The sequence below is a fragment of the Bufo gargarizans genome, chromosome 2, assembly GCF_014858855.1.
Source record: "Bufo gargarizans isolate SCDJY-AF-19 chromosome 2, ASM1485885v1, whole genome shotgun sequence".
In the NCBI taxonomy this organism is placed as follows: Eukaryota; Metazoa; Chordata; class Amphibia; order Anura; family Bufonidae; genus Bufo; species Bufo gargarizans.
In genome coordinates this window covers 502,023,844-502,038,851 of record NC_058081.1, presented here as the reverse complement: position 1 = coordinate 502,038,851, position 15,008 = coordinate 502,023,844, and the positions used below count along the sequence as shown (strand labels likewise).

General features: G+C 44.0%; 1 protein-coding gene across 2 annotated transcripts in view; it reads right to left on the bottom strand.

The window, feature by feature from the left end:
- Positions 1-13,472, bottom strand: part of ITK (IL2 inducible T cell kinase) — a 119,720-nt gene extending 106,248 nt beyond the window's left edge. For both annotated transcript variants that reach the window (XM_044277911.1, XM_044277912.1), the window contains exon 1: positions 13,145-13,472. In XM_044277911.1, coding sequence (XP_044133846.1) covers positions 13,145-13,291 — 147 coding nt within the window. In that variant the 5' untranslated portion in view covers positions 13,292-13,472. The remainder of the gene's footprint in view (positions 1-13,144) is intronic.
- Between the last annotated feature and the right edge of the window lie 1,536 nt (positions 13,473-15,008).

Below are 15,008 nucleotides of genomic sequence, written 5' to 3'. Positions count from 1 at the left end.
ATTGAGGAATCTCAAATCGATGATCATCCGGAGATCTCCTGTCTTCTTGGGAACCAGGAACACTGGTGAATAAATCCCTAGGCCCCTCTCCCCTGCCGGTATCTCCTCCAGGGCTCCCTTGGAAATATAGTCCTGAATGTAAGATTCTAGGACCACCTGTTTGGCAGACCCGAAGCTTCGTGTGGCGATGAATCTCTCTGGGGGGAGAGAGATAAGATCTACCCGGTACCCGGCGGAAACTATGTCCTGGACCCAGGGGTCTGCAATCAACCGGCTCCAAGAGTCTTTGAAATGGGTAAGACGGCCCCCCACGGGAATCTGGGGGAGGGGTACGGGAAAATCTAGAGGAGACACTGCAGGGGCAGCAGGGCTTATCCAAGAGCCTCGAGGAGGCCCATAGTCAGGAGGGTTTTGCCTCCCTGGTGGGTTTGCGGGGGCGTCTCGGATATTTACGAGACGGCCCCCCCAATCTCTGCGCCTAGACTGCTGCCCAGAACGACCTCCGCCCTTCTTTTCCTGTCTGGGGCGTCCCCGAAAGGGCTGCTGGGGGAGGCTCTTCCCTTTTTTATCGGAGAGCCCCTCCATTATTTTGTCCAATTCGGACCCGAATAACCTATCTGGTTCGAAGGGGAGCCCACAAAGGTTAAACTTGGATGCGTTTTTCCGCGATCCACGGTTTCAGCCAGAGTGGTCTGCGGGCAGCTGAAACTAGGGCCATAGTTTTGGCGGCCAGCTTTAGCTGCATCTGGGAGGAATCAACTAAAAAGTCCATAGCCAGGTTGGCTGACTTGAAGGCTGCCAGGATGTCGTCTCTTGATACGCTCTGGTCCACATCCGTCTGGATTTGATTAAGCCTAGAGCGTAGATAGGTGGCTACCTCAGTGGCCGCAATGGAAGTAGATGCGGAGGCAGCGGCCGCCGCGTAACCCCTCCTAAGGGTGCACTCTGCCCTCCGGTCTAGAGGGTCCTGCAGGCTAGACCCATCGTCTGCAGGGACTAGAGTGCGCCGGGACAACTTGGCTATAGCCATGTCCACCTTGGGAACGGAACCCCACGATTCCACCAAGGGTTTAGCCATCGGGTACATGAGTCTGAATTTTCTGGTAAGCACTGGACCCTTCTCAGGCTTTTTCCACTCTGTGCGCATCACAGAGAGGAGGGTCTCATCCGCTCTAAAGACACGCTGTGTCCGACCGGCGGGATCGGAGGACTCCCCCATGTCAACATCCTGGTCCCCCGACCTGATGGACTTGAGTAACTTCTGCGTCTTTTCTGGAGGAAAAAAGCAAGAAGTAGATTCTTCTTCCTCAGAAGAAGAAGACCCCACTGAACAGGGGGTAGGTCTTTCGACCGGTGCGACCACCTCCATGGGAGTCTGAGAGGGACCTGGTAGCCTCTCATTAAGTAGCTGAACTACACCCTTGATGGAATCATCCACGTATGTCTTGGTCCATTGGAACATCTCCTGCATCGTGGGTTCCGTGGATGCCGTGCGACAACTCTCACATCTGGAGTAAGGACAGCTGTCAACTAGGGGTGTGTTACATTCGTAATATGCCAAATGCTTCCTCTTGGCCCCAGCCTTCCGCTGATCCTCCTTAGGGGAAGCCATAGTCTGTAATGGAAGAAACAAAACAGGTCATAACACCTACATCAGGAGGTGGAGAAAACCAGACCTTAAGGGGGCCCACCAGCACTAGAAGAAATAGAGCTGAAAGAAGAGGAAGTACAAAATCCAAGCAAAGCAATACTGCAGGAATATCACAAAGCACAGGAGAGCTCTGGAGCTAACTTGTGAAAGCAAAGCAACCAGAGCACTGACTGATGGGCTCTGGGCGCTTAAAGGGAGGAAACCCCGCCCGATGGGCGGGTTCCTGAAACGAGATCAGCACCACTCCCTTTTTTTTTTTTTTTTTTTGTATATGTGCTGCCAAAGCAAGCACTCAGAAAAACCAGAGCCTATACTGGCTCTACCTAAACGAAAAATTGTCTCCCCAGACTAATCCTAAGTCCAGGATGTCATTCTAGGGAGCCAGTTTAAAGAAAGGTGAGTTTTATACATCACTGCATCGCTTCGGAAAACCGGCAGTGACGTAGCGCACCTAAGGCGCGTCACTTCCGGAAAATGGTGGCGCCCATAGCGCCGCACACATGCGGTAACGGAGGAACAAAGCACCGTCTACAGATGATGAAAGAAGAGGGGAGGGGACGCCCCACTCCCCAACGGTACCCCAGCCAAAATCGCCATGATCAGGCCTAAAATAAAGGCGCTGAGATCCATAGAAAGCGAGCTAAGCTTTAAGGAGGGAAAAAAGAACCCCTAAGCAATCTTCAGCTCCCAGAGAGGGAGCGACACGCCAGTCCACCTGTCCAGAGGACAGAAAAAAACACGGTGGGCTGGGGGGTGATCTCCTCCCTTTCAGGGAGCTGAAGATCGTTTATTGGTTCTTGGGCTCATTAAAATTCCGCCGGTCCTACCAGTCCACAGGGGCAGTTAACCCCATCTGTGCTGCTGTTGAGGACGTAAGGGAATGGGGTCATTTATGGTTGGTTTCCACTATTTAAGCCCCACAAAGTGACTTCAGAATTGAAGTGGTCCTTAAAAAAGTGGGTTTCGGAAATTTCCTTGAAACTTTTTAAATTTGCTTCTAAAATTCTAAGCCTTATAAGATCCTAAAAAATAAATCTCAGAATTGTTTGGATAAGTAAAAGTATTTCTAAGGTATTACCACATAAAGTGACACAAGTCAAATTTCCAAAAAGAGGCCTGGTCCTTAAGGTGAAAAATGGCAAGATCTTTAAGGCTGGGTTCACACCTGAGCGTTTTACAGCGCGTTCCTACGCGCTGTAAAACGCTCAACAAGGAGAAACCAATGATTCCCTATGGGAATGGTTCACACTTGGGCGTTTTACAGCGCGTACGATCGCGCTGTAAAACGCCCGACGCTCCAAAAAGTACATGAGCGACTTTTGGGGCGTTTGTGGCCATAGGACACTGTAGTGAATCACACAAACGCGCGTCAAACGCGCGTTTACTATTACAAAAACGCGCATAAAAATGCGCGTCAAAAACGCGCGTAAAACGCGCGTTTGCGCAACGCTCAAGTGTGAACCCAGCCTAAGGTGTTAGTCTGGTGACTGCAGCCTGAAGATATTCTTGTTTTAGGCATACTAGATAACCAAAATTTTACTGTACGCTTAACATAGTGCAAGCAACTCTTGGCATTTAACAAGACAACGACTTTGATGAAAACTCTGCTTTCCTGTATAAGGTTAACCTGGATGTGGCATTGGGCGTCACACTGAAAGCTTCTCACGCTTTCCATCTGTATGTGAAGTAAGCTGGCGGTATTATCAGCTTACAGTGTATGTGATTCTGATTTCTTACCTGTTATTAGAACATTATAATTTGTCCACTAATATGCTGTACACATCACTAATATACTGTATACATATCTGTAGTTAAAAACCACTTGTCAGCTTTCCTGTTTACTGTATTCCTTACGAAATAAATGTGGTACATTGTCTGCATTATGTCATTCCTCTGTAATTCCTCCTAGACACGATGTGCGAAAAACAATTGAAACAAATGGGTCAGGATTCAGTCTGGATGTTATGCGTTTGCTACACACATCACATCTGGATGGAAAAAAACAGAATGTTCAGAATTGTTACTAATTTATCGAAAAACGCATCCACAAAATATACACATGACGTCCGTGTGCATTCCGTATTTTCCGGAATGGAACAGCTGGCCTCTAATAGAACAGTGCTATCCTTGTCTGTAATGCGGACAATAATAGGACATGTTCTATCGTTTTGCGGAACAGACATACAGAAATGGAATGCACACGGAGTAACTTCAGTTTTTTTTTTTTGCGAACCCATTAAAATGAATGGTTCCGCATACGGTCCGCCCAAAAAAACGGAACGGACACGGAAAGAAAATATGTTTGTTTGTTCATGAGTCCTACGTTTTTTTTTTCCATTTCCATTCCGTTTTTTGTGGATTCCAGTTGTGGCCCGTACACGGAACCATTCAATTCAATGCGTCCGCAAAAACAACGGAAGGTACTCCGTATGCATTCCGTTTCCGTATTTCCGTTCCGTTCAAAGATGGAATATATCCTAGTATTGCCCGCAAATCACGTTCCATTGCTCTATTAAAGTCAATAGGTCCGCAAAAAAAACGGAATGCATATGGAATGCATTCGTATGTCTTCCGTATCCATTCCGTTTTTGCGAACCATCTATTGAAAATGTTATGCCCAGCCCAATTTTTTATGTACTTACTGTTTAAACATTATTGTATGCTTCCGTTTCCGATCCGCAAAAAACTGATCACAAACGGAAACGGAAAAATAGAAAGGCAAAATGGAACGGAAGCGGAAACACTACTGAAGCAAAAAAACTGAAAAATGGATCCGTTAAAAACAGACAAAATACTGAAAAAGCCATACGGTCGTGTGCAAGAGGCCTTAGGCTGTGTGCTTAGGATCATTAGGTGAGATTTATTAACCAGCTCAGCTCCCCTAGCTTAAACCCCCTTAATGACCAGACCACTTTTTACAATTCTGCACTACACTACTTTCACGGTTTATTGCTCGGTCATACAACTTAACACCCAAATTAATTTTACCTCCTTTACTTCTCACTAATAGAGCTTTCATTTGGTGGTATTTCATTGCTGCTGACATTTTAACATTTTTTTTAATTGATCAAAATTGACCGAAATTTTTGCAAATAAATGACATTTTTCACTTTCTGTTGTAAAATTTTTCAATTAAAACTACATTTATATATAAATTTTTCTCTAAATTTATTGTTCTACATGTCTTTGATTTAAAAAAAAAAATGCAATAAGTGTATATTTATTGGTTTGGGTAAAAGTTATAGCGTTTACAAACTATGGTGGAAAAATGTGAATTTGCGCACTTTGACTTTCTGAGCACCTGTTATGTTTCCTGAGGTTCTACAATGCCCAGACAGTAGAAACACCCCACAAATGACCCCATTTCGGAAAGTAGACACCCTAAGGCAGGGATCAGCAACCTTCGGCACTCCAGCTGTTGTTTAACTACAACTCCTAGCATGCTCCTTTCACTTCTGTGGGAGTTCAGAGAACAGCCAAGCAAGTGTGCATGATGGGAGATGTAGTTTCACAACAGCCGGAGGTTGCAGACCCCTGCCCTAAGGTATTCGCTGATGGGCATAGTGAGTTCATGGAAGTTTTTATTTTTTGTCACAAGTTAGCGGAAAATGATTATTTTTATTTTTTTCTTACAAAGTCTCATATTCCACTAACTTGTGACAAAAAAATAAAATTTTAAATGAATTCACCATACCCCTCACGGAATACCTTGGGGTGTCTTCTTTCCAAAATGGGGTCACTTGTGGGGTATTTATACTGCCCTGGCATTTTAGGGGACCTAAAGCGTGAGAAGTAGTTTGGAATCCAAATGCGTAAAAAATGCCCTGTGAAATCGTAAAGATACTCATTGGAATTTGGGCCCCTTTGCGCATCTTTGCTGCAAGAAAAGTGTCACACGTGTGGTATCGCCGTACTCAGAAGAAGTAGGGTGAGAGAAATATCTCTGTAAAAGACAACTTTTCCCATTTTTTTTATACAAAGTTGTCATTTTACAGAGATATTTCTCTCACCCAGCATGGGTATATGTAAAAATACACCCCAAAACACATTGCCCTACTTCTCCTGGGTATGGCGATACCACACGTGTGACCTTTTTTGCAGCCAAGATGCGCAAAGGGGCCCAAATTCCAATGAGTACCTTTTAGGAGGGCATTTTTAGGCATTTGGATTCCAGACTTCTTCTCACGCTTTAGGGCTCCTAAATTGCCAGGGCAGTATAAATACCCCACATGTGACCCTATTTTGGAAAGAAGACACCCCAAGGTATTCCGTGAGGGGCATGGCGAGTTCATAGAAATACCTTGGGGTGTCTTCTTTCCAAAATGGGGTTACTTGTTGGGTATTTATACTGCCCTGGCATTTTAGGGGACGTAACGCGTGAGAAGAAGTCTGGAATATAAATGTCTAAAACATTTTACGCATTTGGATTCCGTGAGGGGTATGGTGAGTTCATGTGAGATTTTATTATTTGTCACAAGTTAGTGGAATATAAGACTTTGTAAGAAAAAACAAAAAAAAATCAGTTTCCGCTAACTTGTGCCCAAAAAAATATCTTCTATGAACTCGTCATGCCCCTCAAAAGTGATCTTTATAGCGCCGCAGCGATTTTACAGTGTTTTTGCAGTGATCAGAAAAAAAAAATTCTGTCACTGCGGTGGGGCGGACTGAACACAAGTGTGTGCACAAGATCAGGCCTGATTGGGCGAACACTGCGTTTTTTGTAGAGCCTATAGAACATGTCCTATTCTTGTCCGCAATTGCGGACAAGAAAGGGCATTTTCTATATAGTTCTGGCAATGTGCGGATCCGCAAAATGCGGAAAGCACATTGCCGGTGTCCGTGTTTTGCAGACCCGCGGTGTCCGTGTTTTAAGGTTCCGTGGATCCGCGGATCCGCAAAACACATACGGACGTCTGAATGGAGCCTTACAGGGGGGTGATCAATGACAGGGGGGGGATCAGGGAGTCTATATGGGGTGATCAGGGGTTAATAAGTGATGGGGTGGGGTGTAGTGTAGTGTGGTGCTTGGTGCTACTTACAGAGCTGCCTGGGTCCTCTGGTGGTCGATCCAAGCAAAAGGGACTACCAGAGGACCAGGTAGCAGATTATTTTTTTTAGGGTTTAGACCTTTTAAGGGTTAAAAAAAATCGCATCTACAGCCTGACAGCGAATGATCGCCGCTGGCAGGCTGTAGATCAACTCGTTTACCTTCCGTTCCTGTGAACGCGCGTTCCTGTGAGCGCACGTTCACAGGAAATCTTGCGTCTCACGAGATGACGCGCCGGCTCGTCAAGGAGGAACAGACCGACCGCACGCAGGACGCATCCCTGCGTTAGGCGGTTGGTAGCTGGTTAAACAGGTGGAAAAGTAAACTGTCTTAGTTGCCCATAACAACCACTCAGATTCCACCTTTCATCTTCCAAATCAGCTCTGGAAAATTAAAGGTGGAATCTGATTGGTTGCTATTGGAAACTAAGCCAGTTTTCTTTTGGACCAGTTTTGATCTGCCCCATTGTCTTGTTGGACAAAGTTCCTTCTGCCCAGTCTGCCACCCAGAGCATTGGATGAGTTTTTCATAAAGAATTGCTCTGTAATTTGCTCCATTCAGCTTTTCCTCAACCCTGACCAGTCTCCATGTCCCAGCTGCTGAAAAACACCCCCACAACATGATGCTGCCAACACTAGCTTCACTGTATGGGTGGTATTGGGCAGTGCCTGGTTTCCTACAGACTTGACGCTTAGAATTGAGGCCAAAAAGTTCAACCTTGGTTTCATTAGAGCAGAGAATCTTGATCTCATCGTCTGAGAGTCCTTTAGGTGCTTATTTTAAAACTCCAGATGGCCTTTCATGTGTCATTTACTAAGGCTTCTTTCTAGCCGCTCTGCCATAAAGCCCAGATTTGTGGAATGCTACAGTTTTGGTTGATCTAGATGTTTCTACCATCTGCACAAAGGAGTGACCATTGGTTTCTTGGTCACCTCTCTAACTAAGCCCCTTCTCCCTCAATTACTTAGTTTGGTGGAGCGGCCAGCTTCCGCTTAAGAATTATAAAGGCCACTTTGCTCTTGGGAACTATCAGTGCAGCAGAAATATTTTTGTACTCTTCTACAGATATAAGCACCTATAATAATTACCATACGATAGAGATATATAAGATATACTGTATTTTTCACCCTAAGACACACCTGCCCATAAGACGCACATAGGTTTTAGAGGAGGAAAATAAGAAAAATAATATTTTTCATCAGACCTCAGATCAGACCCCTAATGTTAATAAGACCTCATCTTAGAGTTCCAATCAAACCCCCAATGTTAATAATATCCCCAATCAGACCTCAGCTCAGACCCCAATGTTAATAAGACCCCACTCAGACCTCCGCCCAAACTTCCAATGGTCATGAGACCCCCAAACCAGACCTCAGATCAGACCCCCAATGTGAAAACGACCACCAATCAGATATCAGATCAGACCCCCAATGTGAATGACCGTCAATCAGACCTCAAATCAGAGCCCAAATGTGAATAAGACCCTAAATCAGACCTCAGATCAGACGCCGCCACTGCTCCTGAGATTCGGTGCTCTTCTTAGACTTCCTGCCACGCTCTGCTGTGACCTAATGTCACACAGAGTGAGGTGACAGAGCAGGCCGATGTCCTCACACTGTGTGCAGGTCATAGCACAGCGTGCAGAGCCCTGCAGGAGAAGACCAGGAGCAGTGACTACAGGGCCCACAGGGAGAGCACTACATTCACTGCTCCCTGATCATCCTGTACATAATGGAAGTGCTCATTAGTATTCGCTCATAAGATGCACGGACAAATCCGCCCGACGTTTGGTTCTGTTCCCATGCTGAAAACAAAACTGCTGCAAGCAGCGTTTTTGTGTGCGTCATGGAATACCAATCAAGATGGATCCGATATGAAAAACAATGTAAGTCAATGGTGCGGGATCTGTTTTCTCAGAGGCGAAAGAAAACGGATCCGACGCCTATTGACTTACAATGGTTTTAGTGCCGGATCCGTCTTGTTCATTTTAAAACAATCGGATCCGTTCATTACGGACACAGCCAGTTGTATTATCATAACAGAAGCGCTTTTGCTGATCCCTGCCGGATCCGAGAAAAACACTGATGTGAAAGTAGCCTTATAGGCCAAAAATACAGTATTTAATTAATCAATGTCATAATAACAATAAAAAATTAAGTGCATACACTGAAGATGATACAAATATACACCTCCCTGGCAGTAAATACAGGTATATGAATATACATTTGTGTTCAAAATAATAGCAGTCTGTTTAAAAAAGTGAATAAAGCTCAAAATCCTTCTACTAGCTTTTACTGTATTTCCATACACACAAATGCATTGGGAACACTACACATTCTATTCTAAATCAAAATATGAAGAAAAATATATCAAATTTGTGTTGTTCCTCTAAAAAAAAATTGAAGAAAAGTGAATATTAGGCTACATGCACACGACCGTGCAGTTTTTCGCGGTCCACAAACCGCGGATCTGCAAAAATCGGAAGCCGCCTGTGTGCCTTCGCAATTTGCGGAACGGAACGGGGGGCCCATTGTAGGCATGCCTATTCTTGTCTGCAAATGGATAAGAATAGGACATGTTATTTTTTTTTTTGCGGGGCCACGGAACGGAGCAACGGATGCGGACAGCACACGGAGTGCTGTCCGCATCTTTTGCGGCCCCATTGAAGTGAATGGGTCCGCACTCGAGCCGCAAAAACTGCGGCTCGGATGCGGACCCAAAAAACGGTTGTGTGCATGAGGCCTTAGACTGTTAAAAATAATAGCAGTTTTTGTATTCTTCTTTACAAACTCAAACATTCACTATATAAACTTGTTTGAAGAGGTGCCGCACCTGAGGGGTTAACTGCTGCCCCTGATCGCAGCTCCCTGTCAGATGCAGGGTGCCGGCTGTGTGATTTTGCACCCAGTCTCCTGTATTAAACGTAAATTATCATTGACAGTATTGCGGTCCGCAAAAAATACGGATGACGTCTGTGTGCATTTTCCGTTTGTTGCGGAACGGAACAGTTGGCCCCGATAGAACAGTACTATCCTTGTCCGTTATGCGGACAATAATAGGACATGTTCTATCTTTGAACAGAATGGAAATACGGAAACGGAATGCATACTGAGTACCTTCCGTTTTTTTTGCGGATCCATTGAAATGAATGGTTCCGTCTATGGAATGCAAAAAACGGAACGGAAACAGAAAAAAAACTTTCGTGTGCAAGAGGCCTCAATATGACAAGGGAATCAAAGATTCCAGGTTCTAGCCCCTAAAGGGGGAAATAATTATTAAATAAAAAGTAAAAAAAAAAAAAAACACCTAAATATTAAGTATAAATCACATCCTTTCCCAATTTTACATATAAAATATATAAACAATAAATAAATATATCACATATTGCCACGTCCGAAAAGTCCAAACTATTAAAATATATTTAAAAAAAATCTCCTATGTGGTGAACGCTGTAACAGAAAAACTCCTGCAATGGCCAGAATCAGAGAGGTATTGCAATGTTGTCAGGTTCATTTTAAAGGTTCTTTAATTACTACTTGTTAATGTAGTGATCAAATACAAAAACCTCTTTTATTCTGGTGTGCCTAGTACAGATAAGCACATAGCCGCATTCCTAAGGGCTGAAGCCTGTAGTACACTGGCCGAGGGTTGACCAGATCATCGCCAACAGGTGTTCATAGAAACGCACGACCATCTGCCTGTGTATAGGTGCCTCTGATTACCTGATAATTACCTTATAATTACCGTGTTACTATTTATAATATGGGCACTAGTTGGCTTTCCTCCTATATAATCTATACTTTTTATGTACAATGTATTTGAAGTCCACTGCTCATTATATTACTTTTCAAAAAGATAAAGGATTAAAAACAGGTTATTTGAAAAAAAATTGCTGGCCACAGCGATTCCACACAGTATTTACTGGCATTCAGGGTGGGTTCACATCACGTTTTTCCCATCCGCTTAACATATACAAAAAAAGTGCCTTAGGCCTCATGCACACAGCCGTTGCCCGGCCTTGGCCGTATTGCCGTGGCCGCCGCTTGGACTTTGCATCTGTTCAACATAGAGTTCTAAAAAAAATAAAAAATCGTATACTATTTTTTACTACTCTGCAGAACAGAAGAATGTGGTGTGCTTTGTTTTTGTATCCTTTGTTCCCTAACGTATATATGTGAAACAGAGGCATAGAACGTAATTTGAACCCCCCAAGGCCTCTTGCACACGAACGCGTGCGCCCCGTGGCCGTGCTGTTGCGTCAATGCACGAACACCCACCATGGGACGATCCGGACGTTCCGCAAAAAGATAGGACATGTTCTATCTTTTTGCGGAATAGAAGTACGGGATGAAAAGTAGTTCCGTGCTTCCGTTCTGCATCATTCCGCATCTCCGGATTTGCGGACCCATTGAAGTGAATGGGTCTGCTTACGTAATGCAGAATGCACACGGAACGGTGCCCGTGTATTGCGGATCCGCAAATGCGGTACGCAATACGGCCACGTTTGTGTGCAATAAGCCTTAGTCTATGAGCAGTGAAATAATGCATTGGTCACCGTTATTACTTCTTACCAACCGCCACTGATTTTCTGCCGTGGTCTTGAGACAGTACCCCAGATCACAGCTCTGGCCAATGCAAACATACAATGGAAGAGGACTGTGGAGTAGTGACACTTGAGGAGTGAGGAATTAAAGGGCTTTTAAATTAAAGGCCTATCCAGAGGACATTAATATCAGATCAGGATGGGGGGAGGGTTTACCAAAAGAACTTTCCCAGCCGATAAACTGTCTGGGAGCCGTGATGGCCAGTTCGCATTGTTCGCCCGCGAACACATGCGGGCTGCCATCTTTTTTCACAAGTCCGCCGAGACACAGGTAAGCCCTTACTTGTGCCTGTGTGCGAGCCGGTCTGAAAACAAGTGCGGTCCGCGGGAGCAGGCAGTTCTGAGAACATCCACCGGGGGCCTTCATCGGGCTGTTCTCAGAACTGCCTGCTCCTGGTGACCGCATTTGTTTTCAGACCGGCTCGCGCACAGGCACAGGTAAGGGCTTACCTGTGCCTCACCGGACATGTGAAAAAAGATGGCAACCTGCATATGTTCGCGGGCGAACAATGCGAACTGGCCATCACTGTCTGGGAGTAGTTGTGCTGGAAACAGCTCTGTCCTTTGTATAGTGCATGTAGAGCATAGGGAGTAGTTTGAGACTGGTGGCCATTTTAGAAGAGGGGACTGCAAGATGCTAGACAAAGGGATTAAGCATAGATTTTGTATAGTTAATTTTTTTATTTTATTTTTTACCAGAGGGTGGCTTTAAGTGAGCAGTAACTAAATGATGTAAGTAATTAACTTAACTATGTATAATATAGTATTTGCAACTCTACAGTTGGCCTTGTAACAGAGTTGAATGGCAGCCCATATGTACACTAATGTGGTTACGATGCTAAGCATTTTCCACCGACAACAATAATGACATCACAACTCGACTTCCTCATGCTGAAATCCCCAACAGATACAACATTGGAGTTTCTAACAATTACTGGTGTTAGACAAGAAGGGCTAGAATATAATGTGCTTTGACCTCGATGAGCAACAGGGTGTCCCAATTGATGAGATTTCAGTGATTTCTAATCAGTTAACGTGACTCCCCCCTACCCGACCCCCCCCTTTCCCACCAGAAAATTGAACAACTCTTCTTTACGCAGTGACCAAATCCCACATGTGCCATACCCTTGAAAGAAGCCTCTCGGACAATAAGACCTTGTGAAAGAAATTTTTATACAACACGTAATACGATATCAAATACCCACAGCTTGCACTGTATCTGCATTCTATAAAGTCATAATGACAATAACTAGTACTAGCTCCCTCAACAATAGTCATCTGAGGCTAATTTCACATCTATGTTGGAGACACTGTTAGGGGCCCCCATAGCAGATTCTGTTAAAAATACCGGTCAAAATAGTACAGTATGCTTTGTCCAATAAGTCCTAGCATCCCTGACACAAACTGGTGGACCACATTATAGTCAATGGGGTCTTTCAGGTTTCATTCTGTTATTTTACAGAAACGGCACTATATTCTTCCATTATATTCTTTTTCTTGCTCATAAAACTGAGAAAATGGAAATAAAGAATGCTGATTTGAACACAGCCTAATTTATTATGTGGGAATAATATAACATTAAACATAAAAAAGGACATGACAAAAGTGAATCAGATTTAGAACCATATTGTTGGATTATAAAAAATAGATGACCCAAACAAGATGGGTCACCAGAACAGGATAGATGTGCAGACTTTTTTAAGGGTTTTTAGTTTTTCTCACCATCAGATCTTCTTAAAAAAAACATTATTAGGATGTTGGTCTGACTTCAGGTAAAATAAATCTTTGGATGCCAAGCTCAACCCTAACAGACCCCTATTTTTATTCTACCCCATCTACTTACCCCATTTCGATGCTCATAATAGTTGAGTGAGGTGTGAGTAAGGATGAAGACCCTTGACTTGAAGTTGGCTGGAGAAGTTCTCCTTTTCTGTTGAGACCTCTTTATAAGTGGCTGTTGTAATATGACTGAACTATTCATTTGGAACATCAACCTCTTCTCCCGGGGTCACAGGGGGACCCTGAGATCTTCATATACACATGATCCTCCACTCACAATGACGATCAAATAAATCCAAAAATATACATGTGGACAGCACAATAACAGTTTGACACCAGGAGCTCAGTAAGAAGAAAAGTCAAAAGAAAGAGGGTATGAAACAGACATGGTGAGCGGACGTGGAGCTCATGAAGTGTTATCTGAAGATCTCAGAGCACAGCAAAGGTGTTAAACTTGTATAATATGACCTCAAACTATAACCACATCCTTCTTTCGACTGAGTTGCTGCTTCTGTCAGTCAGCCTCGTAAATGTTATGTACTCAATTCTGAACTGAATACTTGTACAGTATTTTAACTACACAAGACAAATAAAATTGTTTCAGGCAAGGGCAGACTGACCATAGACTCTACAGGTAAATTTCCAGGTGGGCTGACGACCAAGGAGCCACCTCACGGCCACCAGCTGGGTACATAATGATATGATGCTCTCAGCATTATTTAATACTAGGAGCATCAAGTACTTATGCACCTGGCTGATGGCCACTTGTACCTTGCTGTTCTCAGGATGGTGATATAGTTGAGTACTGCAGCAGGGGCCTTTTGTGCTGCCCTGTGGTATTTGGTTCTGCTGGGGTAATATTTTTCTGATCCTGCCTACTTGTGTTGTCTTGCCTTCAGTCAATTTAGACCTTCCTACAACATGGGACCACTTTTAGTGTTTTTTTTTCCAGGGACACTTTAAGTTTCCCGTCCACCTCTGGTTTTAGGCTTTTTAGTCAGTAGGCTCTTTGACCGACCGACCAACCAAGCATGTGTCCTTGCTACAAGTAAAAAAGACTGAAAAATACTGTCCTCCAAAAGTTACATGCTATCAGTATTCTCTGACTCCATATATTAGCACAATATATTCAAGGCAGTATAATCATAATATGCAACCAGGTTCTCTTTGCTTTTGGGGTGTACAGCTTTTATTCAGGCTCATGTGCCTGTGTTGATTGCAGTCATTGCTGTGTAGTCTGATCCTGCTGTTATGTATAACTTTGTTTTTTTGCCTAGGGTATGTTCCAATCTGTGACATGACTGAATCGGCACAAATGCAGCTGTTGGCATGCAACGGTTTTTGTCTGTCCAAAACTTGTCATTTGTGCCGGAATGTGTCCAGATCACTGCTGCACCCCATTATAGTCAATGGGGATCCGACGGTGAACTGTAGAATCCGGCTGCAGAATATGTGAATATATTCTTACATACCCCTAAACACTGTACTGTAGTATGCTATAGAGCAGTGATGGTGAACCTTTTAGAGACTAAGTGCCCAAACTGCAACCCAAAACCAACTTATTTATCTCAAAGTGCCAACAAGGCAATTTAACCTGAATAATGAATAGGGGACACTGGGAGTCATTATACTGTGTGTGTGGCCACTGGGGGGGGGGTGTCATTATACTGTATGAGGGCAATGGGGGTCATTATATTGTATGGGGGGCCACTTAGGGTCGTTATACTGTGTAAGAGGCCCTCACATAGTATAATGACCCCCAGCGGCCTCCTCACATACCTAGAGTACAGGGGAGCTGCATACCTCTCAATTTTTGAAAAACACAAAGACGGTCAATATGTGTGGAAATTGTTTCATACTAGGCCACGCCCCTAACTCCACTCAAAACATACTGTAATTATTCACACCCAGTCCCCTTCATTCCCCCA